General features: G+C 37.4%; 1 protein-coding gene across 3 annotated transcripts; it reads left to right on the top strand.

The window, feature by feature from the left end:
- The first annotated feature begins 11 nt into the window (after positions 1-11).
- On the top strand, positions 12-23,151 carry LOC148722159 (uncharacterized). Of its 3 annotated transcripts, none has more exons than XM_088735664.1 (4): positions 12-350; positions 16,367-16,534; positions 17,436-20,920; positions 22,323-23,151. In XM_088735664.1, the coding sequence occupies exons 3-4, from the start codon at positions 20,636-20,638 to the stop codon at positions 22,407-22,409; spliced, it is 372 nt and encodes a 123-aa protein (XP_088591790.1). In that variant the 5' UTR covers positions 12-350; positions 16,367-16,534; positions 17,436-20,635; the 3' UTR covers positions 22,410-23,151. The 3 variants fall into 3 exon arrangements, with proteins under 3 accessions (XP_088591790.1, XP_088591788.1, XP_088591789.1); XM_088735662.1 differs by having other exon boundaries at positions 16,367-16,560; XM_088735663.1 differs by lacking the exon at positions 12-350 and adding an exon at positions 5,173-8,225 and having other exon boundaries at positions 16,367-16,560.
- Positions 23,152-24,814: the final 1,663 nt, after the last annotated feature.

The raw sequence follows: 24,814 nt of genomic DNA, 5'->3' as shown, positions 1-24,814 counted from the left end.
CCAGAAGGTCATGTAAACTTCGAAACACCTTCGCTGCCTCCGATTGGTTCCGAAAATAGAACGATGTTCTATCTTCGGAGTCCGATTACAATAGAGAACTTTCGCGAACCGCTCGGTTGATCTCGGAAAAAAGGTTATTGCGAAACAGTGTCACGAACGTGCTGATCGGCAGCGTGAAGCCTTTAATAGAGAACAGTATAAATAAAAGAAACAGTTCTATTTTTATTCGATAGAAACGTTTCGAGGTCTATCGGTGTTTTCGATGTCCTAATTACATTGTTCCAAAATCCAGCACGCATTGAACTTTTATCCGCTCAGGGAAATGTGAAAATCGAAATTTTGCCTCGAAGGTAGGTGAAAGTCTTGTTAAATGAAGCAAAACGTATGTACACAATATGCATAATGTGATAGGAAACATCACATTTTTACAGCAACAGGATAAGAAATATGCCGTATTGGTTTATATCAAAATTTATGACCAAAATATAGTTTCCTTGTGCAATGATCGTAGCAACCTGAAAGGTCAGTGTTCTAGTCGAGTGGTTTCGTGTTTGCAATACACACATACACACAACTCTTTTACGTTAGCGGTTTGGATAGCGTGACTTCAACTTCCGATGTATCTATTAATATTTATTGGCTTCAGGAAAGTTAGCGACCCGAATCAGTGTGTTCACTGAAGAGTCCGTCGGCCCACGTAATTTATAAACTGTTGAGACGCTGTTTTGAAATCGAACGCTGAACCCACACATTGAAATAAGTGGTCAAAGTTGGCCTTAATGTTGCTTTGTTGAGCGTTAAATAATAATGAGCCGACGGCAGCCGTGACGCTAAAGAGACCATGCTCCTAAATTTTGCCGGTTGGATACCTACCACCAGTTTTTAAAGATTTCATTATAAAACATCCATCCTTGAATAAAATTCAATGTAGTGCAGGTGAAATTAGAAAAAATAATAACAAAAAAAAACCTTTCGCTTGAATCGAGAATTATGCATGGTGGCCTCTGAAACTGCTTTGTGCCCTATAGTATTGCTAAGACTACTTTGTAGTTGCTAGAACTTCTAGAAATCATCTGAAACTCTGTGAGTATTGTGAAATGTGGACATTCATGGTTCGAAGCCTCAGAAATCGATTTTTTTAAAACAGCTGATAATGGCCTTTTTTAGCGACGTCCTCATACATTTCGCGACTCGCTGTCAGTTCAGCCTAGCTTTAATTACCGTCTTTATTAGAAATCAAGCACATCTTAAAAGCTACGCTAAAAACTGACGTCATGTTAAAGGCTGATAGTTTCTCAAGAAACTGTTTGGGGCTGCGTCGGTGGGGGTAACGAAATAATAACGTCATGTTAGTTTTCTTTTCTTTTTTCCGCTATTATGTCCGCTATATTTGGCAAACTGTAACAAAAGGAGGCAAACAAATTAATTGCAGATCGTTCCACGTATCTCGACCCGTTGTGGTGGATTTCTAACAAACGTATTTGGCAGTCGCTAATATTTTAATCGCATTCATCTTACTCTAAATTTTTGACGTATTTTTTCGAGGACTGAATAGTTATTCGTTTTCCATAATTGAATGAACGTTTCTTGAAGTATTTCACATAGTACTCGATGATAGCACAGCATGTCATATCACTATTCAACCAAGTAGCCCCAAAACATGAGGAAATTGAAATCAGAGTGACTGTTGTCAGGAGTGCAAGTTATGCTGCACACTGAGTTTGTTTCTGTAAGAGCAAGTAGTTTCGTGCTCTTTGAGAAGCCTAGTTTTTAAAAAGCCTTCCTATCTTTGTTTCCAGGTATTAATATGGCTCTTGTCTACAAGAACTGAGTGTTTGAATCGTTTGCGCGTTAATCCTTTGTTTTGTAAACAAGTCCAATCACTCGTGCAATGTGCAGAAATATTACTTTTCCCAAGACTTTAAAAATGTTGCTTACACGCGAGGAAAGAATTAAAAAACTTGAATTACATTTGAACACTGGTTATTGATCAGTATCCACGATGTTGACAGAATTCTGAGTGGGTTTTAACAGGATCGAACCATGTTTTATTTTGTTCTTTATAGGCTTCTTTTGGAAGGAATGTTTTTGTTCAGTAAATCCTGGCTAAGAGTTAACTAAGTAAGACAATAAATGGTCGATCTATACTTCCTTTACACTGAGCTTAGAAGATTTACTTAAATATTGCCTCTTGGAAACTGAGATTAGCCGAAGTGCGGCGGACTGCTTCAGTTGAAGGCGTAAGATTGAAAGATTGTCAAAGCAAGTTTCAACTTATGATGGGTAAAATGAAATTATCTGTACGCTTCAGGTAGAATATTGCGAAATAATTCTTGGCAACCCACCTCCTTAGCCGTCTTTCAATGTATGATATTTGTACAATAAGTTTTGATTTGTGTACCTTAGCAATATTACGCTATGTCTATGTTAGCTAACACATTACTTCATACCGTGTTCGGATTTGATTTGTATTTTGGTCTTACACTCCAGGAGAACTAACTACAATTGTCCACCATTGTTGGTGAGAGTACGGTTATTAAATTTTGAAGCAATAAGCAGTTGATATGGATCCACTGAGTATTGTTGATGGCGATTGAGTTTTTCAAAACTTTGAATTTGAGTTCTTAATCGTATTTTGTGTTGCTGTGAAGCTCTGATTACATGTCAACTATTCCTTTACTGTTCCTCCGTTAAACAAAGCTTATCACTGCATTCTCTGGGAATGTAAACATATGCTTGGAGAATATGAAAAGCATTCAATTAATGATACTAAACAAGAAAATGAAATGTTCACTTCATGAAAGAAGATTAATCAGCATATGGAGATGGCTACCTAAACAGTGTGCAGAAAAAGATACTGTTCTTTAACAAACTGTGTATAGGAGCGCAAGTAAGGCACTTCTAACACAGACATTTAACTCATTATTGAGGTGTTCTGTAACAAACTGTGTATAGGAGCAGCAGTTTCGAAACATCAGTAATTGATAAGATATATTAGAATCAACAACCACATGTTTTCAAGTTATGGTTTATCTCAATACAACGATCTTGAATGGTTTTGTTGGTTTTAGGGATTGTAAATTTCCTTTGATTTTCCTTTCAAGGCATAGGATTGGTTTTGCTGTGTTTTGTTGTTTTGAGAATTTGAAAAAAACGTTTCCTCGGTTTCTTTGTATGAGGCATGCAAATCCATTCTTGCAGGGCAGTAGCATACATTCCACCACTGTAAAGAACTAATAATTTCTCTTGCCTGTTGCGATCAGGTTTTTTAGTTATATTTAAGAGTATGTTACTTCAAACTTTATTGTCACTTTAAATCTTTGAGCTTTAGCTGTATAGCTTGTATCTTTGACATTTCTGGGTAGAGGCAATAAAGCCACTGTGTGTATTGTTCTGGAGAAAATAGCACTGCAACCACACAAGCGATCGATGAAAGCGCTAGTTTTCTATCGAGACAATGATTCCTCGCCATTCAGTAAATGGACAATTTATGAAAATACGCGATATGAGTCTCAGATCTTTTCATTTGATTGTGCAGATTGTGAAATTGCTGTAAATTATTCTGTCATATTAATCATCTTGATTTGGTTGACTTTGCCCAATATTTTCAGGAAAAGGAATGTTAATTAATGTTCTGTTTTAAAAGCTTTTGAAATCATTGTGACATGTTAAGACAAAAACTGCATACTGATTGTTTTGTTTGAGTGTAGAGCATGAATGATTAAGGTGTCAAATAGTAGGACCTCAAACAATCATATCGCGTAAAACTTAAGATAGTGTCTTTCAAACTTCTGATAGTGTTGTTACACCTTCATTATGTAACCGCCTCCCGGTTAGCTCAATGGATAGACCGCTGGACTGTTGTGCGGGAGGTCGAGGGTTCGAGCCCCGGCCGGACCAACACTCAGGGTCTTAAAATAATTGAGAAGAATTTGCTGCCTTTCTATAACATCAAGAAATGGTTAGATATTCTAGTCTTCTCGGATAGGGACGAATAAATGGAGGTCCCGTCTCCTGCAGGGTTGGGGTAGGAGACGTTAATTTCCCACACACGAGATTACTGTGTGATGGATGTCCTCCCCTGAGGTGGGATGGGTGGGATATTGGGCGCACTTAATTTGGAGCCTCGCTCTGTTGTGCGACCCTCACCATACTCTGGTGAAAGTGATTAAATAAATAAATGTATCACTTTTGGTAACCCTGTAACGTATGTTGAATATGTTGCCAGTTATTTAATATGTTTCCAGTTATTTAAATCTTATGTCGTGCAATTTAAGAGAGTTTTGTTTTAACCCCCCCCCCCCCCCCATTCAGATGATTTGAAACATCAAATCAAAACAACCTTTTATTAGCTCTCAAAGAATTAAGGCTTAGGCTCAGACATGTTGTTCAATATTCAGTTCAACAATAATGATCACTAGCAAAACACTGTTTTGATAATTTGGTTAAGGTTACTTCCCACCTTCAGATGCCGAAAGAATCATTTTTTTCTTTTATATAACTAAATTGAAGTCAACTTTTTACCTAACGTTTCCGAAAACAAAACACTTAAAGTTATTTAGAAAAACGTATTTTTAAATAAAAGTTAATAAATCAGGAAGGTGTCATAATCTCGTACCTGGGGAATTTTCGCGGCAACCGCTCCTCTTCATGTTACTTGCATATTTTGTTAACATCGCGCACTAGACAAATTCACACGTAGAAGCTCTTTGTTTGTGGAAAAATCTTTGCTCGTGGAAAATTCAAGAGCAGACAAAAGTCCTTAGGTAAAAAAAAAAACAAAAACAAAACAAACAGGCCCAAAGAAGAGAGAAGAGTACCAGTCTGTCAAGAAAAGAAAAAATCCTTGGTGAAAGCGACTGGTACTCCGCTCCACGCTGGCCTCCAAATTTCGAACGTAGAAGTAGCCGTCAAGCCAAAATGTTTCATACATTAAGTTAAAAGCGAGGTTTCTTTTTATGTATGCAAGTACCAGCCTTGATACAAAGACATTTATAATCGCCTCGAATCGCCGTAATTTTGAAAGCTGTCTGTCGATTCGTTGTCTTGCTTCTCAGCACATTATTCGGTTATTCCATTTTTTCCGCGGGTTTTTAGTTTGCCTATGATTGTGGTGGCCTCCTCAACGCTACACTGAGCGATCGAGATATAAAAAAAATGTCTGCAATGCGTTACTTTTCCCGGGAAATCTTGAGCCATCGTCATTCACGCCAGGAGGTCCCGTTCTAACACTGTTTTGCGGTCTCAGGAGGCGAGATAATCTCCTAGCCCCGGTTGCTCGAGGGGTGGATAACGCTATCCACTGCATAAGTCGTTATCCGGTGGATAGTGCAGAACGTTTTGCTGGCACATATCCGCTGGACAGCAATTTATCCGTTAGATAGAGTTATTCACACTTTGAACGACTGGGCCCTGGTGTGGCGCTAGTTGTTTATCTCTAGGAGGTAAAATCTCGCATTTGATTTTGAGAGGAATACATAAACTTTGAGCGAATTCATAGATGTAGATTTCACCAATTTTCGTGAAATTTCGCCAAAACATTTCAAGGATAATGACAAACGAAAGTGTGTCTGGAAATTTTGATATTTAAAATATTTTTCCTGTGGCGTCCATTTACGCAACACGTCTCGCATATTTTAGGCTACTCTAACTTTAGATGCGGATATCTAGACAACCAATCAGAATATCGGAAAAGCCTAACATACTCTTGTTGATTGATGCCTTGTGAATAAGACTGTACAGCCATCAGTCTTATTCACAAGTCGCCTTACTGGCTCCTGACACTTCCTGAATGAAAAAATCGCTTTATCGTAAACTACATTTATTAATCTTTCTTCTGATGTTTAGTTTGTTGGGAATTTCTTTCAACTAGCACGCAAACGAATTTTTCCCGAAGGAGACCTGCGAAGGTGGGAAGTAACCTTAAGTATTTAGCTATAATCAGAGAGATCCCACTACGTCCAAGAATGGAAAATCATGCTCAATCATTAAAATAGGCGACTTCTCGTGTTAATTAAAGCTGGTATCCAGTAGTTGACAGGTAGCTTTTCTTAGAGGTCACTCAGTGATATTCATGACACTTGACCTCGTTAACCCGCTTAAAGTGGGTAAAAGAGAGAAGGGTCTAAAGCGGCTATAAGTAGATTAAAAACACTTTTACGACAAAAAAAAAACTGTAGCCAGGGCACACATTTTTTGGTGTATAGAATTTATAAATACTTAACCTGCGTTCGCTGTTGCCAGATGCTCATTCTTACTAACATAACCACGTGATCTTTCATTCTCATGTTTGAATAACAGCAATGACCATCAAGTGTCCCTCAAAAGGTAAAAGCTACTCTGCTTTCCCGAATCAAATCTACAGCTCTCTACCGCGGCAGTGGCATTCACTTATAAAAAGAAATCCTTGATTTTTTTATTTGAATGTAACAACTACACACCGACTGAACCTCTAACCTCGTGGACTCTATCTAAGAAGCTTATAAAATACATTGTGAGTGCATGCGAGGGCTTAAAGCAAAATTTAATGTGCAAAATAAAAGAAACTTGTGTAACCCGTGGAAGAGAGAGGACTGCAAAATTACCTGCACATGTCGCTAAATAGATAATGTTCGACGTTTAATTGAGCAAGAAATTTGCGAAGTTATAACGATATTTCTGCAAGAATACAAGGTCTTAGGTTATTTTAAACTAAATTGCATCACAAACAGAAAAGGAATCATGCATAGTAAAATTTTTAACGTGCGTGATTAATACGGATACTGCATAGTTCCCTAATTGATAAATCGATTACAAGCTTAGGATTCAGGATTATAGAAAAACGCTTCCGTTTCTCCACCGTTTGTTCCGACCTCAGTCCAGCAGCCAGACAAAAAAGCACCCATTGTCTTGTAGGCTTTTACTGAGACTTGCTTAACCTTTCGCTCTTTATGTAAGTCATATGAACTGTGGCATCTCAAGTTTTCAATAACATACCAAAGAAAAACATGAATATCATGAGCGAAGAAAGGTCAATATTAAGCCAATTTGACAGTTCTGTAAATATTAGAGTAAGTGTCTCTTGAATTCTTGCATTTATTACTAAAATTTGAGGATATGTTTACGTATGGTCAGCGCTGGAAGTATTTGAAGCGTTCTATAGTATGTAAGACTCTACTATTCATGTCACTCAACCTTTATGATGAGGTGCCAATTTTTCATTAAGTTATCATGTGAGTTAAGGAGGCACTTATCACATGATGGGTTAAAAAGGCAGTTCTTTGCCAAAGTGTCTACCGCTAATCAGCCAACCAGTTCATTTGCAAGAATATTGAGAAGAAAAAAAAACGCAGCATCCTTTCAAAACAACTTTTGTAAAGAGATGTTTTTTCCTTGGTGTAATGCCTTCAAGACATTTTACTTTGTGGGTAACTAAGGCCCTCAGTACATGTACAGCTGTAGACTTCTAGTGAATTACCCCAAGGCAACATCTCGTATTCATCCATTGGCTGCCGTATTGTTCAGCAAGTACTCTGTCATTACTCAGACAAGCCCTTGAACAATATGAACATCAATGAATTAGGTTTCACTATAATACCTTCAGAAATTACAACCTAAAACGGCGATCCAGATTTAGAAGGCTACGATTACTTGAGAAGTATCTCTTAGTTCAGTCGATTCTTTCACAGAACACGGAGCTTTTATGGTCAAAAGTAAGCCTAAATTAAACCTGATAGAAATAAATTGTTCCGCAATGTCCGCTTTTGCTAATCAGTCAACATCGGCAACATTGAATTATGTTTGATGATGGTTCAGGTCAGGTGCTACTACGACAACTCAATCTAATATCTGCTGTAACTAAAAACATGTTTTGGGATCGCCTTCCATGAGACGTGAACGTAGCAAATAAATAAACAATATCAAGTGTCGCGCGCGCGTGACACTTCGATTGAGTCGTGCCTTGACGAATGTTCTAGAACTGACGAGAAGCTCGGGGATTCTTCAAGAGTCATGGACAACCGATGGGCTTTAAATAGTTAAAAGTGCAACAGCAACGATACAGTTTCCACAAGAGAATGAGAGAACAAAATGTGGCAATAAACTCACTGAAGCTGATCAGTGCAAAGTATAAATATCGAGTACTCTTTTCAGTCGCTCCAAGTCACTGTTTCAATAGTCTCCCTGCATAGATTATTTGCCAGCTCAAAGTTTATGTAACAGTGGAGTGGCATATATACGAAATCCAGGTGAGATTATTCATGAACATTTTGCATTTCCTTTTTTTTCTACGCCAGTTTTGTTTTGTGTCTTTTTAATATTCATCTTTTATTTTGGTTTTCTTTCGCCTCCCTCCTCCTAACAAACTTTTCCAGTATATAATTTTTAGCGGACCGTTTCCCCACACAAACCATTGTAAGTGCCTCCAAACATCAGGGATTTCTTTTTCTAACCCCTTCTCCTCCCGAGTCATCGAGTCTTCTGTCCGCCGCCTTTTGCTGTCAAGAATATTCAGAGTGCTACATTGATGATGAGATAGTGATCTTAAATTTTCTTACATATTTTCTTAAGTAATTCTACTCGAAATTTTTTCTCTCAACCTAAGCAACACGACAAAACTTACCAAGTGTTAGTTTAAACGATGGAATTATTGTGTTAGTACTGAGAACTAAGATGTGAAAAATACGGGAAATAGTATAAAACAGAAATGAATATGCTAATTGATGGCGCTCTAGCACTCTATCTGGTATAGTTTAAACTGTAGAATAGGCAGCACTACATAAGATTGTGTGACGATAGTCTAGTGACAGCTTACAATATAGAAAGGCTCAAAAGCGTAGCGACAGTTGAAGTAACAGTGAACACTGTTCTACAGCAGTTAAGATGTAGTAGCAGCAAAAGGTGTAGAATCATTGACAATTTTGGAAGAGCTTTTGTAGGAGTGAAAAGGGAAAAGCAGTGGAAGGTATAGCAGTATATACGTGATGACATAAGCAACAGTGACCTGAATTTATAGTTGCAGACTAGAAGTTGTTGTAACAGTACAATACCCACTACCTGTTGTCCAAGACGTAAAAACAGATATAGAAGATGTAATAACATATATAAAAGGTGTGCTATACGTGGAACTGAAGTGCAGAGACTATACACTGTGCGTTAGTAGTAGATATCGGTGTGTGTTAACAGTAGAACGAAGTTGTAATAGTATATCAGTTAGTAACAGTGAAAGGCTTAACGGGAGAGGAGGGTCTGGACAAAGGAAAACTAGTGGTAAAGATTGGTGCAGCAGTAGTGTAGTTTTGAGATATATAATCATTAAAATACACAGCAACAGTTGAAGGCTTAGAAAAGAAGGAAGTGAAGTTTGAAGTTTGAAGTTGAAGTTCAAATATTTGTTTAAGCAGGTTGATTAATTGGAAGCTGTAGTAGCTGATGTGGACCTGCTGTCCTAACCCACCCATCCCACCCCAGGGGAGGACATCCATCACACAGTAATCTCGTGTGTGGGAAATTAACGTCTCCTGCCCCAACCCTGCAGGAGACGGGACCTCCATTTATTCCTCCTTATCCGAGAAGACTAGAATATCTAACCATTTCTTGATGTTATAGAAAGGTAGCAAATTCTTCTCAATTATTTTAAGACCTTGAGTGTTGGTCCGGCCGGGGCTCGAACCCTCGACCTCCCGCACTACAGTCCAGCGCTCTATCCATTGAGCTAATCGGGAGGCGGTTAGCTCAATGAAAACAGTTGATAAAATATATCGACAGGAGCAGACAAAATTACCCTACTTCGTGAATTAGTGGTGGAAGGTGTGCTAAATGAGTAAGATGGTATAACATTAGGAGGTGTAAACTACCGAAAATTTATCAACAGTTGAAAGATACTGAAGTAACGAGGAGGGGTTCAGTACTGAGAGTAGAATCTACTAAGTGTACAGCATTGAGCAGGTAGACACTAACAGCAGATTATGTAACAACAACAGATGATGTTACTCTTATATTTTCACTAACTGAGGGGAAAGTGGAAATGTTGAGGAAAATAGAAAGAGAAATTGAGATGTTGTAAACACAGAAGAACGTGTAGTAAAGGTAAAAGTGGAAGACGCGATGATTTTAACACCAACATATATTGTAAAACGAAAAATGCAGAGAAGTTCAATGAGAAATAGCAGTAAAAGAGATAGGAGCAAAAGAAGTTTGGTGAGAGTAAAACATGTGATAGAGAAGAAAGGCGTAGATGAAATTAAAATACAAAAAAGATTATAACGTGTACCTACACTTGATGAATTAGGGAGAGCGATAGATGAAGTAAATCAGTGTAAAAGATTAAGTCTCCTAGAGAGAAGGTGTAGTGACAAGAAAAGGTACACTTACGGTGGAAGTTATAGTATTAACGGTCGAAATTGACGAAACCTTAAAGACTGTAGCGAAAAAAATTCTGCTGACAGTTGTAAATATATAACAACAGTGGAAGGGAAAGTATGAGTGGAAGTTGTAGTTAAAGGGGGAGATTTAGTAACTAGAGAAGGAGTGGTGACATTGTAGGGGGTGGTAACGTCCATACTTGAATTAAATGAACATTAGAGGGTTGTAGATCAGTTGGGGGTTAGTATCACTAGCAATATAAGGTGTGGTAACAGTCACAGTTAACTGAGAAAAACGTTCGCTCACATATGTAATATAGAATGCTATAGAAATAATACCAGGAGATGTAGGGATAGAACAACATGGATTTATAGTATAAAGTATAGATAGTATTGATCATCTTATGCACCAATGTGATAAACAAGATAGCAGAAGTGAAATTACTAGTAGAACACATACTTAAATTTGAAGGTATATGACCAGCTAGAAATTTTGTCTCTACTGTAACTGATATCATGACAATAACAGATAAACAGTTATTTACTGGTTAAAGTGGGAATTAAGGAATTTTTCAAAACTTAGTATTAACAGATTAAATAATTTCAAGAAGGTGTGTTAACCGTGAAAGGTGAAGTATCAAGATTGGAATCCGTTCTAAAACAACATCCCAGTCCATGATAAGTATTTGCTATGCACTCCTGGTTGCATTTCAAGGGTAATAATTTCGACTCTCAACTATCACAGTTGGTAAAATGATTAAAACAGTAAAAATAATGAACCACGTGCATCTTTCTGAACATTTGACTCCCTATTATTTAACCCGCGGCTCTATTAAACCCCATGACTTCGTTGATTACACACCAGCTGAATACTGCACGACCACAATGCCCTCTGTTGTAATCTCATTAGGCTGGCCCGTGTTTCAATTTGTTTCAGAATTAGTATCAAAGGTTTTTCCCCGACATTTTATAGATGCTTTAACAGACATGGCCTTCCTGAATCAAGAGGGAAAAAGGCAACTCTAGAATTTACTTAAAAAAATAACTTTTTCAGGGTTATTTTGCTCAGCACTAAACTCTGGCAGGTCGACTACTGTGACATTTTATTATCCAGTACATTAATTTGACTTTTCACTCTTTCCTGTTGAATATTGATTAAATTCTGCCATTTTTCCTTTCCATTTTTTCTCACTCTTTTCATTTTTCTCAGAACAGATTTAATTAAATTAAAGGGCTTGTAATTAGTTTTAACTGTTTGCTGTCCTTAAACCTCATTTCTTAGCTTTTTACACTATACGGGAACAAAAGTGGAACAAGGAACAAAAGTGGCTTAAGAAAACAAATTGTAAAAAATTGTGTATATGAAATAAAAGTTAAGGCTTTGGCTTCAGTAAACAGGGAGGTGGCACGATTTGCAACTTTTAGCAAAAGAAGAGATCCTACTTAAAAGGAGAACAGGTGGGAAAATAATAGAATAGAATTTATTTATTTAGAGTAGTGCAGTGATATAGTAAAGTGTAAAAAAATGTTACTTTGTAGCAATTGTGAAAGGTATGTTCACAGGGAAAGATGTAGTAGGTACAGCTAGTGCAGTAACAGTTAAAGCTGTAGTCAGCATTGTAGGATGTATCTAACAGTGGGTAATTTGGCTAAATTATAGAAGGTTTGGCAACATAGCAAGGGTAATATTAAATATGAAAAAGCTGTAGAAGGTAGTTTAAATAGTTGTTTTGGAACCAGAGGAAACAGCACGGACAAGGTAAAAGGTGAGCAATAATAAAAGATGCACCAGCAGTAGAATAACTGTAGTTATAGTGGAAGTAATATCGACAGGTGTAATAATACAGGAACATAAGAATGTGTGACAATAACTTAGGGTTGGTAACAATAGAAGCAGTGGTAACAATGTAATTTGCAGCATAGTTCAGAGCAAACAATACTGTTAAGACTGAAAGTGTCCAGTAGGTAAACACCCTTAAACTGTAAAAGGCAGCTTTAGAAGAAGGTAGTAGAACATTCAAACCATTAGCAACACGAGAAACAGAACAGAAAAACAAAGAGTGACGATAGAAGAAAAATATCCAGAAAACATAGAATGTGAAAATATAGCTGAGACCTCTGATCTCAGTAGAAGGATTTGAAAAAGTGAACTCCAGTAAAAGTAGTGGATGGCATTAAAAACGGTCGAATGAACGAAAAATATTTGAAAATGGTAAAAATAATTAGGCCAATCATAGTATCAATAACTGTTTTCATGACTTTTGAAGATGCCTATATTCTACCATCACATAACTTGGTATCAAGGGCAGCGATACTAACAGTGGATTTCCTAATAGAGTAAGGGTACAGAATTCTTTAGCAGTGTACAACATTTATACATTGTGAAAGATTCACCAACGGTAACCTGTTTGGCAACAGTGCAGTTGAAGTAATAGTAAAATGCTCTCCTTCCACTACCATTACCTTCACCTTCTACAGTAAATTAATTTACTGAGAGAGCTGTACACGCCAGATGACTTACAAGGAATTTTCAAACTGTATTTCTTCCAGATGTCTATGCGTTTCTCCTAGGTCAGTTATTCAGTGTACTCATAACAACACAGTTTTGCCCAGTTTTTAAAATTGCAAGAACTGCTTTATTTCTGTAATTATCCTGCAGCTGTTTAATTGAACAGCCACAGTTATCTGTAATCAGGCACCTTTGCTTGATAAAGTACGCCCAGATGAATTCACCAATCACAGCAACAATAAAGACATTTTGAAAGTGAGACTATTTTAGCTGGATGTGGACTTCCTTGTGTGAATTTATCAGCTGATAAATCATTGCTCAATTGGAGCTAAGCTCTTAATTTCCGCACTCGGGTGGAGTGATTTGCGCTTAATGCACTATGAATTTCAACTTATACTTCAAGTAAATAACTTTTTGTGTGGCTGTTCCGTTTTGGCGCCAAAATGCAGTCCCAAAGAATCTGGGGACGAATTTTTATATTTTTTATATTTAAGGAGGCTGGATATAGTTTTTCATTTTTCTGATGCAAGATATTTAAACTAAAATTACGAAGCTTAGCTTTAACGAATCGCAATCACATTTTCCCCTGAAATAAAGATATTATTGAAGAATCAGTTTGTTGCAAATATATTGAAAAATTCGTTGCCATGGCAACTTGCTGGCTTGCAATGCTGGGTCCAAAATTAGACTTGACTTGAATTTTCTTAAAAACTGGACGGTGAATTTATTTTAGATTTTGCATGCGTCCTTTGACTGTCTTGGTCTGCTTGACTGTTAAGTTTAAAAAAATTCTGTCAGAAAGTTTAAGGAAAAAAGGCCTTTTTTAGAATTCATCGTTAACTTTTTTACCCTCTGACAGAATTTTTTCGAATTTTTGTAAAACACGCACAGAGCCGTTCAAAGTTGACGTGCAAAAAATAAAAAATTCACCAAGCGGAAACGGAAATACGTAAGTCTAAAGTTTCAAATTTCCGAAAATCTCGAATCGACAAGATGGGCAATTGCGCATGCGCAACATTTGTGTTACGCCACGACACTTGCCACGGACGCGACAAGGTTTTGGACGTCTTCTTCGCCGAACGTCCTTCGCGCTCTTCTAAAGAGCTTTATTTTGCTAAGAGAGGTTCACCTTCTGGGTGGATTGCGCCTGGAAATGGCTGCTGCTCTATTTGCCTTCAAAGTGCTGGATTATTTTGTGCAAAGTGTCGGGATGTTTTGTTCCTCTTGGAGCTGATCGACGCGATGTGGTTGGTGATTTGCTAAGAATGGAGACCAGTGCTTCCTTCCCACCGTTGTTGTAAAGATCTTTTAAGTCATCGTAACACAGACCGCTTTCTGCAATTTTCTGAATGATGTTTTCTTTGACGAGGAGCCCGTTATCGCCCTGTGAATAGAGCTTATCTTTGAAAGTTTACATGCGTTCGTGGCGTCCGTCAAGAAAGTCCATGTCTGCGAAAGCGAAGGAAGCGGATTTCACATGCTGTTGTTTACAATGTCAGCACTTGTTAGCTGCAACGGGGATTGAAAGAGGACACAGTGGAGGGCACGTACATCTTCCAAAGCATTGTGTGCGTTGAAATCTTCATAAAAAACAGCTTGATACATAGAAGGGAGATTGCTTTTACATAGTTTTCCGTCAGGATTGAGAAGAGTGTTACCACTTTTAGTAGTAGTAGTAGTAGAATCTTTATTTATACACGATAAGAATTAAAGCTAAAAAGCTTGTGGAGTCGTGTACTTAACAAAATAGTATCTAGCCAACTTATGATTATAGTAAGACACATTTCAAACTAAATAAGAAACTATAATACAATAAAACATTCAATTTTCCTCTCAACTTAAAAATACTTGTAATCAGTTAATCTATTCCTAGCCGTCGAACCTGATAAACTAGTAAAAGTAAAGCTTGAGAAGTGATTATTTCTCCTGAGTAGCCTCCTGAGATTCTTAAGGGCGAAACTACCTACATTTTTGACATGATGGTTAACATAGTTCCATAGCACCGAACCTCAATATGCTAAAGAGTCCTTTAACAATCTAGTGTTGAATCTAGGTGTGGTTATTGCTTCTTGGTCTCTTAGTGAATAGCTACATTCCCGGCTTATGCTATTAATTAGAGACTGAGGTAGTGAGACTTTACTTGCTCTATAAAAAAGGTTAACTATTTGAAATTTGTATTCTAAATTGATCGTATCCCATCCTGAAAAGTCGAGAGCTACATTAGATTCCGTATCTTTGGATAAGTTGTAGACAATTTTTGCTGCTCTACAGTGAAGTTTCTCAATTGAGCACAGAAGATCCGAATTTGTACACGAACCCCATAATATAATACCATACTTCACAGAAGGCAATATTACACTAAAATAAAACTTTAAAAGGACATTTTTGGGCAAGAACCTTGAGCGCTTCAATAAGTCTATTTTGTTCGCAAAGTTTTTCTTTAGTTCTAGCATATGCGGTATCCAGGTAAGCTTGTCATCCACAATCATTCCAAGAAGACGCGATTTTTTGACATAGCCTAAAACAGATTTACCCAAAAATATTGGAGGTAGCGGTCCTATAATGGTTGGTGTACTAATTAACATGACTTCGCTCTTAGCCGGGTGAGGTGTTAAGCGATTCTCTAGGCACCACCTGTAGACCTCTTGCAAAGCACAGTTCAAGGAAGCAATCGCTGCGTCTGCAGACTCTCCGATGCTGAAAATTGACGTATCGTCCGCGTACATGAACAGGGATCCCGTGGTAATGGCGGCGGGCACATCATTAGTGAACAAAGTGAACAAAATAGGGCCTAAAACAGATCCCTGTGGTATACCATTTGTTACTGGTAACATGTCAGATTGGACTCCATTAATCACAGTGTACTGCATTCTTCCCCTCAAGTAGTCCCTAATCCAATCTAGCAACACTCCCGTGATACCGAAATTATATTTCAGCTTCTTCAGCAAGATTTCGTGTGATACGCTGTCGAACGCTTTTCTGAAGTCCACAAAGGCTACTGCGACAACATTACCAGAGTCTAACGCTCTCCTCCATATTTCTGTCAGATGTACTAGGAAGAGTTCAGTCGAGTAGCCGCGTCGGTAGGCCCATTGCTTCTCTGTGATTAAATGATTGTCCACAGAAACGTGCTGCACCAGTCTATCTTTTATTTCTGCTTCCAGGATCTTGCTTGGTACGCTTAAAAGGGAGACAGGTCGATAATTTCCGCAGTCTGTTTCATCATCCTTTTTGAAAAGCGGAGTTAATCGGGCAGTCTTCCATAAGGAAAAGACCATTCTTTGTTCAATGCTGTAATTATAAAGGTTGACCAATGCTGGTACTATAGCCTTTCCTGCCAATCTAAGGAGTTTAGGCGAGATGTCAGCAGGTCCAACTGACTTATTCGTCTTAATTTTATTTACCTTTTTTTCAACAGAATGGTTTGTAATCGAAATAGGGAGTGTTTTGATGAGTGTAAGGCTATCGGCGAAAAACACTTTCTTCGACGATAATGTTTCTTTATTTGAATTTCCAGCACATCGTATTCTTCAAAATCTCGAATCCCGGCCTTCAAATAAGCCAAATCCCGGATCCCGAAAAACCTATTGGGGACCCTCTATTTTATCAGGATGTGGAATTCCCTGTGTGAGTTTGTTAACTGTTAAAAACAGCGGCTCTCTGATGAATCATTATTTGCCACCAAGTAAGTTGTGGGGATTAGATCAAAAGGTAATAATAATAATAATAATAACAATAATAATAATAATAATAATAACTTTTATTTATATAGCGCTCATATCCTGAGCTGATGGCGCTTTACAATACCGGCGCGGGGGACTTTACCAGACTGCCAGTGGCAGTTTACAATCAATAAAGACGAATTTTACAGATGCCCCCTCCCCCCAATTCCCAGTAACCATGCCAGACCACATCAAAGTAATCTCGTGATGTGCGTTCTTTAACGTCCCCTGCCTAGTCAATTTATCTAATTAAAGATGCAGGAGACGGGACCTACGGTTTATTCGTCCTTATCCGAGAAGACTAGAATGTCTATCCATTTCTTGATATTATAGAAAGGTAGCACATTCTCCTCACTCATTTTAAGACCTTGAGTGTTGGTCCGGCCGGGGCTCGAACCCTCGACCTCCCGCACAACAGTCCAGCGCTCTAACCAATTGAGCTAACCGGGAGGCGGTTATAATGAATAATCTATGGTGTGACCGATGATATGTGTATTTCCTTTTTCTTTTTAACTCTGGTTTGTAAGAAAAGTCAAAATGTGGGTTTCTTATTCCTTTTTTTTTTTTTTTTAACATTTTCAAGCAGTTGAAAATGTTCAGTTGGATGAGACAATCCAGTGGAATTTATCGGATTTCAAATTACAAAACTTGTCTTTATTATGTATATTGACACTGGCCTATGGGGATTATCACCGTTTCCTATATTATCATGTTTGGCCAACCATGTACCAATCATATAAAGTTTCTAAGGTCTATCACTTATATTGCATGTGAGATTAATGTGATATTTATTGGATTTCAAGCATTTCATATAGATCAGATTTTAAATAACTGTCCTTTTTCATTTTTCATTGTGATCCACAGGAGCCAGAGCCATTCTTCGTAAACATGAACTCCAACATGCTGGCAAATCGCCTCGTGCGAAGCTATAAATATGCCAAACGACCTCTGCAAGATTTTTCAACAGCAGCATAATTAAAAACATTCTCTGTCTGTTCTTTGAAATATCCAATTGACTTGTTTGAAGACCTCAGCAGAATGTTTCATTCTCCGCATTTCCTATATAGCATCAAGCATTTCCGACAGGATGTTCGGCTTGTTAGGAAATTTCCTATCAAATCTCCTCTACAATCCATATTTTTGATAAGGAAAATTACCCTAAATTCTCGTTGCTTTTGTTCCTGTGCAATTCTGAGGTTCTAGAGTTCGCAGTATATTTTTAAAAACGTGTTTTGCTTTCACTCGTTTGCAGTACATAAGTGGTCTGTTGAATGTATGTTTTGCACTGATTATTTACATTTGTGACTCGATACGTTTGCAAATCGGTCCATGTTCTATGTTTAGATACGGTTACATATGATACCACCTTTTGCAGTCAAATGTCATAGTCATTTTCTTTGTCCAATGACAGACCAACACGTTTTAGAAAAACATAGGCATCAAATACGTTCTATTTTGTGTCTTGTGGTTTTTGACATATGTCATGTCTCTAATCTAGTTTTTCAAACTTGAAGTATAGTTCATTTTACGTTACAACTAGACGCATAGCTGCGTGAACTCGGGCTTTCAATATCGCACATCTGGAGTTATCTCAAAGGGACTGCGATCGTTACTGACGTCAAGTAATTTCGTCATTGCCGGTCATGAATAAGTCTACTTGTGTTTATTTTTGTCTGCTGGAGTGTAATGAATGTTGTTATGGTACTAGACAACAATCAGAATAATATTTTAACATATAGGAGTAGGTTCCTACATATGCCAAAGGTTGAAATTCAACGACTCAGTTTCATTGACTTTGAAGGCCAAGTTTTAGAAAATTGAAGGACCACTTTTGGAAAGGTCTGCATAAGCAATTTTAAAATTGTTTAATATTATTTCTCAGCTTTTCCATGAAAGTACAGTAATTTTCAACTTGAAAATTGCTAAAGAAAAAGCATTGCAAAAATCAAGCTCTAGTCCTCAAATTCAAGTACTTTCAAGGCCTTGAATTTTTTATTTTTAAATTCAAGCATCTTCAACGACTTTCAAGGCTTTTACAAATCCTGTGTAGGTAATGTATTTTCCTTTAACGGCAAGGAGAAGGGAATTTTTTATCTATTATTGATACTGAGTCACAGTTTTTTGCCAAATGTTCACCCAAGGGAAGTTGTCAGAAATCAGTAGATTGAAGCAATATTACTGTTCAAATAATCATGTTTTTATAAGAGAATATTGAACATTGCTGATGGCCACAACAAGAGAAGCAGTGCTATTTACAGTTTTAGTATATTCAATAAGGGGCATTTCACGTTCATTAAATACCAAGAGGAAATATGCATATTTTGACCTTTTTGTGGGTTTAAAAACACATCATACGACAAACTGAAAACCACATCAAAACCCTGTGCATTCACTATTATTTCTTACAAGATTTTCGAGAATTGATTTGCTGTCAACTGAATCGGACAACATTTCTTCACTGTAATCACTTTTTGGATCTAAACTTACTTCAGTTCCACAAACATCAACATTTTTTGGCAAATCATTTGATAGTAAATGCTTGTTTAAAGATGAATTTTAATATAACCTCTTGCCATACTGAATAATATTAGTTAAGGTGTTTGAATTCCAATAACTACATGATTTTATTACAAAGTACATCCACAACATTGAACTTTCTGGTTTCACAGGCATGACTCTGAAAAAGGGTACTATTTTGAACTTTACTAATTTTAACCCCTTTCAACTCAAATATCGTTGTTATGTATACTCTGAACATAATGTACTAAGCTATTCAGTGATGATACTTCAAGCAGCACAAGAGTAGCTTAAGGATGGCTTCTACCATAAATATCCCTTGCATGAGAATCGCATGTTTTCAAGCCCATGTTATCTTTACAATAGATGGTAGGTAGGTAGGTAGATAAGTTTATTTCTCACATTTTCGCAGAAAATCTGAATTACAATGTGGTTACAATTATTTAACAAATATATAAAATTACATGCGTGGATAGGGACTGGACTACAATGGGTTTATAAATACAAGATAATTAATTAAATAATTAAAAATAAACATTTAACCATGTGGGTATGCAAATATATATAAAAAGAAACTATTATTTGTTGAAGGCTAAAATAGTCCTTGGGAAAAAGCTGCGGCGCAGTCTTTCGGTCCTGCATTTAGTCACTGAAAAATTGCTAGCCTTTAAGAAGAGAAAACCAGGATTAAAAAAAACCGCTTAAATCAAGTGAAATCGGTAAAATAACGACACCAGGAGCAAGCAACACACGTATGGAATAAGGTAAGCTATTTTTATTTAATATTTTCACTTTTAAATATCTCTATGGCTATCTTGTAGAAAATCCCATACAAATCCTTATAAATTGATATGCAGATTGTGTTCCTTGTGTGTTTCTCAAAGAGAGCTTGGGCCGCCTGTGCTTCAACAAGCGCTACGCACGATAACAGCGACGACAGTGATTTCGGTGCAGGACCTTTGGCACCAAATAAAGTTGGAAGAAAGAAACCTAAAGCGAAAAGCCAACAGAGAGCGAGGAATATTAATCGTCGCGCAAAAAAGTCGAGGGAGCCGAAAGTCGTTCCCGGTACTAGTGAAGCACTACCAGTAATTCCAACAAAAACACAAAGTATCAAGCAAATCGCGGCGGGAATCATAAAAAGAATTATAACATAACCAAAGTAAAGCGCGCGCTCTGATTGGTCAATTTAGCGTCCCCCATTTGCCCATGGGTGTACGCTGCTGACGTGAGCCAATGCAAAGACTATTTTTCCGCGCGCGCTTGTTTTTTCTGGTCGCGTAAGATTTGTTAAATAAAAGGGAACTCTTTAGCTACAATGTATCAATGTTATGTTATAAAACAAATGGTAAACACCACAGCGTACACTATTGAGTTATGGATGCACTTGGGAGGTTTGCTAAGCACTCAAGAAGCTAGACTCTTACGCTTCTTTCGTGCTTAGCAACCTCCCGCGTGCATCCATCACTCTATAGTGTACGCTGTGGTGTTTACCATTTGTTAAAGCAACAAAGACGCTGACAAAAAAGGAACTAGACGAAGTTATAATGAAACTTGAGGGTAAACGTCCCATGTGCTGGAATTTCTTATTGGAACAGCTTTGTAAACAACCAGTCATGAAACATTTGGAAACCCATCGAAAGCTTATCGAGGAAATACTCGAGGCTCGCTACAACGAGCTGCGAAATCTGGTGAATCACATGTTTTCGGTTTACCTGGAACATGTATCTGCAGTTGCAGAGGAAGAAAAGAAAGACCGCAAACTTCATTTGACATTGCGCTGGATGAACACTCTAACAAGCTATTTGGAAGGTTCATCAAAAAATTCAGAGGTATGTGCTCCAGTGTTTACCGACTTGCCATTAACCATTCATCCGCTACAATTCGCGCCGTGACAGGAATTGTGCACTCTCTTGTTTACGAATTCGCCCAGTCCGAATCGTACAATCTTGCTAAGCCTGTAGATCAGGTTCAGCAGAGCATTTTACCAGAGGATGATGTTACTTTGTACAGAATGTCAGGGGCAGCTCTCTGTCAATGATTAAACTAAGAAAAGATACCCTGTCAGAAAAGACAGGCAAAAGAAAGGTCACTTCGCAAAGCAGGATTAACATGGAGCTTGAACTGGATATTTTGGAGAAACTTAAAAAATCTGACAAAAACAGTCTTTCTCAGGCTCTAAAACTGCTTGATGAGGGTAATTTGACTTTTGTGAAGAAGGATTTTGTTGATTTTGTTGACTTTGTTAGGGATGCTGATTTGACAATCAGAGAATACGTGAATGAGAGGAAACTAAACAAGCACAAAATAAATTTTTGGAAGTAGTTCACTTTAATGTGTATAATGATGAGCAATTGTTAAAATCTTTCAAATGGTCAATAGGAAAATGTGGAGCATTAACTACAACTTATCCTTTTTCTGTAATTAATAAGATATACCGTGATATACTTCACAAACTATGTAACACAAGAACAAAAGAATTCTTCAGAGGAAAATTTGAGAAGGAGTTGGCCAAATCTGGTAAAGTTGTTGAAGCTGGTCAGTCACTGAGAGACAACCTAAAGACATTTAGTATTACTAAAAAAAGGTAGACTATTAATTTTCATGTAAGAAGTATGGAACTCAGAGACATTATGTGATCACACAGGTCAGGACAAAACATACTTTAAGGTTAGAGAAATTTTGAGGGCTAAAGAAAACAAACTTATAAGGGAAGCCTGGCCCTAATTTCTAACCCCAAAAACATTTACGTTCTTTACTTCAGTTTTTAAGGTAAGTATCTCTACTAAAACTAAATTTTCTTTCAGTCAGTTCAGTTATGTGATGCTCCTATCCCCATTCACTAAACTCAAAGAACTTGGATTAACTTTTATGGCAAAAGGCCTACGTGCAATCATAAGAAACAAATGTAAGAGTGCACAAGCCTAGATTTTCATTGAAGAAGTTTTGCATCACCCCTGAGTACCAATTTACAATATCACAACAGCTACCCTGTCCACATAGCCTACCATGGCTCCACGCTGGCCATGAGAATGGGAATCTACAATTGCAATGGCTTCTGTCTCCCAAATTAGAACTGCCACAGTGCGGAGGCTAGAGATCATAACAGCCACTTGCTTCTGTTGCCAGCTTGCCCTTGCTTGCAAAGTGGTGATCAGAGGTGAAAAATCTCCTGATTGCAAATCAAACCCAATGGCTTGATCGTAACTTGAAATATGAAAATCATCTCCACAGCTCTCCACAGCATCTTCTCTGTCAAGATTTCTAGCCTCTCCATCAAACAGCAGATCATGCAGAGCATTTCCTTCGAACATTGCCTGAGCCAGTACTTCAAACCACTGACTTGGTAGGGTGCTTGCAGTTAACTCTGGCAGACCATGTTTGCCAAACTGAAAGCCAAACAGCGAAGCAATAAGGGTACATGCATTACTTCCTTGACGGCCACCAACAGTTGACTGGCTAAGGTTACCAGAAAGGGAAAACTGCTTTTAAACCAGTGATGCCAAAAGGATTGTACACCAGACGAACTGAGTAAGATGAAATAAGGTGAAATAAGGACCAATAACATGACACTTTGACGTTTAATCTCTCCACAAAAATTGAAGGATATATAAGATTTTCTGTTGATCATAATCCCCTCCAACACTCATATACACATCATGTTGCCAAGGCAATTCCTCTGGACTCATAGCATAGCCCCTAATGGTCCCATTCATTGAATTCCAAACAATCTTTGACTGCACCTGTGTTTCAAGTAAAGTAAATGCTTCCAGGTAAAATCAACTAAATCAATTATTGCAACGTTGCTGAAGTAACTGTTAAATTGGTTGCACTAAAGATGATTGCACTAGAGCAATGACTTAATTTTTTGTTCTGTCCTGTGTTTAACTCTTGCCAATTTGGACATCCAGAAATTCATAGTTTTAATTTTCCGCACTTACTTAGCTGACCTTTATAAGTGTAAAGATTTTCTACTGTATAAAATTTTTCTTTAAATAAAGCCTGATATAATTATAAGAAAGAACAAAAGAAAAAGACCCAGAAATACATGAACCAGCAGCTATATTTGTTAATTTATTTATACTTATATTAAGACTTTATTATGGTTGCTTTTACTAGCCTTTGTCTCATCAAAAACCAGGACACCAATGCCCAATGGTCTTTTCTTTCCTGTATCAACCTGTATTTTGGTGAAATTTTCATATTCTTGCCTTTGATGAGCAATGTAGTCTTCATGGATCCCAGGCCCATCAGCATTTTTGCTAATGATACGTTGCAGATATTTGGTGCACGGTACTTGCAGGATGCCTAGGTCTCGAACAGCACGAAAAGCTCCTGGACTTCTGGCATAGATAGCAAGAGCTATTAAATAAAAGAAGTGAAATTACACAAAATCATTTATGTACAGTACATTAAATTGTACGTATGATGCACGATCCTCGCAGTAGATAGCGCTATTTAAGCAATAGCGAAAATCAGACCTGAAAAAAATCAGGCCTGTACGGGATTCGAACCACTGACCTCTGCGATACTAGTGCAGCGCTCTACCAATTGAGCTAACAAGCCAACTGGGAGCAGGCCGTTAAGTTGATTCGTAATAAACCCGTGAAAGTGATAAATAAGATACAATGAAATATATGAACTTCATATATTTCATTGTATCTTACATTAAATTGTATAAAACAAATTATATGGTCTCCTTTTCCCTTTTACATGTAAATCAAGAAATAGACCAAGAGTTTTTTTCTGTGTTTATGACACATTGTCAAGCAATTTTTTTTGGTTGTTTTTGTTCTGATATTTGGACTCTTGTATACAGGGCAACCCTATACTAGTAAATTCATGCCTTTGATGCATGTTTCTGGCAAAAATTTCTCTGGAAAAGCATATGAAAATTAATTAAATGAAAAACTTACCAACTCTTATCGTTGCAGACGACCACTTATTACTTTGTCTTCCAGTTTCTAGAAGAAAGAGAAAGAAATGACTCGATGGAGACTGACATAAACAGAAAAAAATTATTTATGCACATGGCCGACATGTAAATAACCGGATAGCGAACGAATATTATTTTCTTAAAATCGAAAAAGAACGCTCTGCTTTAGACAGATACATTTATTTATTGCCAACCTTCATTCATCGTACATAGTCTATATAGATATAGTTAAGGCAAAAAGAAACGCAGCGAGCTCTGACGAGCGTTTTTTAAGGTTCCGACCAATGATTTCAATTTAAAAGGGTGGCATAATGAGTACCTCTTTACTTGTTAATCAACTGGTATCAAAGAGTATTTTTCACTGATTGTACATTTGTACATGTACAAATTTGTCTTACAAACTACCTGCTTTACACCACACTTTGTTTTTAAAATAGTATGAAAGAAATACTACTCTTTGAGTATCATACTGTAAATATGGTGAAACATGGTAATGAATAAAGTTTACTTTGTGTTTTTGAAAAAAGGAAACTTAAACTTCTTGACTTACCATTCTTGGCCTGGTCCTTGAAAAATGATTCCTTCTCCATCTGCCACATTTCACGGATAACCACTCCAGTACCGGGCTTGTGATTGTCAGCCTCTTCCACTACTTTCGCTAAACCTTCTTGTCCTTCATTGCACTATTCAATTGACTGAACTAGTTTCACCAGCTCGCTGTTCTGTTTTTGGTTGACTGTCACAGATGTTCTACTGATCATTCGGTCCGCGATTCTTATGAAATTATTTC

Source organism: Stylophora pistillata, chromosome 10, assembly GCF_964205215.1.
Source record: "Stylophora pistillata chromosome 10, jaStyPist1.2, whole genome shotgun sequence".
Taxonomy (NCBI): domain Eukaryota; kingdom Metazoa; phylum Cnidaria; class Anthozoa; order Scleractinia; family Pocilloporidae; genus Stylophora; species Stylophora pistillata.
The sequence above is the reverse complement of the archived record's forward strand: the minus strand, read 5'-3'. Positions and strand labels throughout refer to the sequence as shown.

Bases quoted from the DNA above. Each gene is read 5' to 3' on its own strand.
- LOC148722159 (XM_088735664.1), top strand. From the start codon at position 20,636: ATGAAACTTGAGGGTAAACGTCCCATGTGCTGGAATTTCTTATTGGAA. The intron at 20,921-22,322 runs GTATGTGCTCCA...TCATCTCCACAG, and splicing joins GTTCATCAAAAAATTCAGAG to CTCTCCACAGCATCTTCTCT.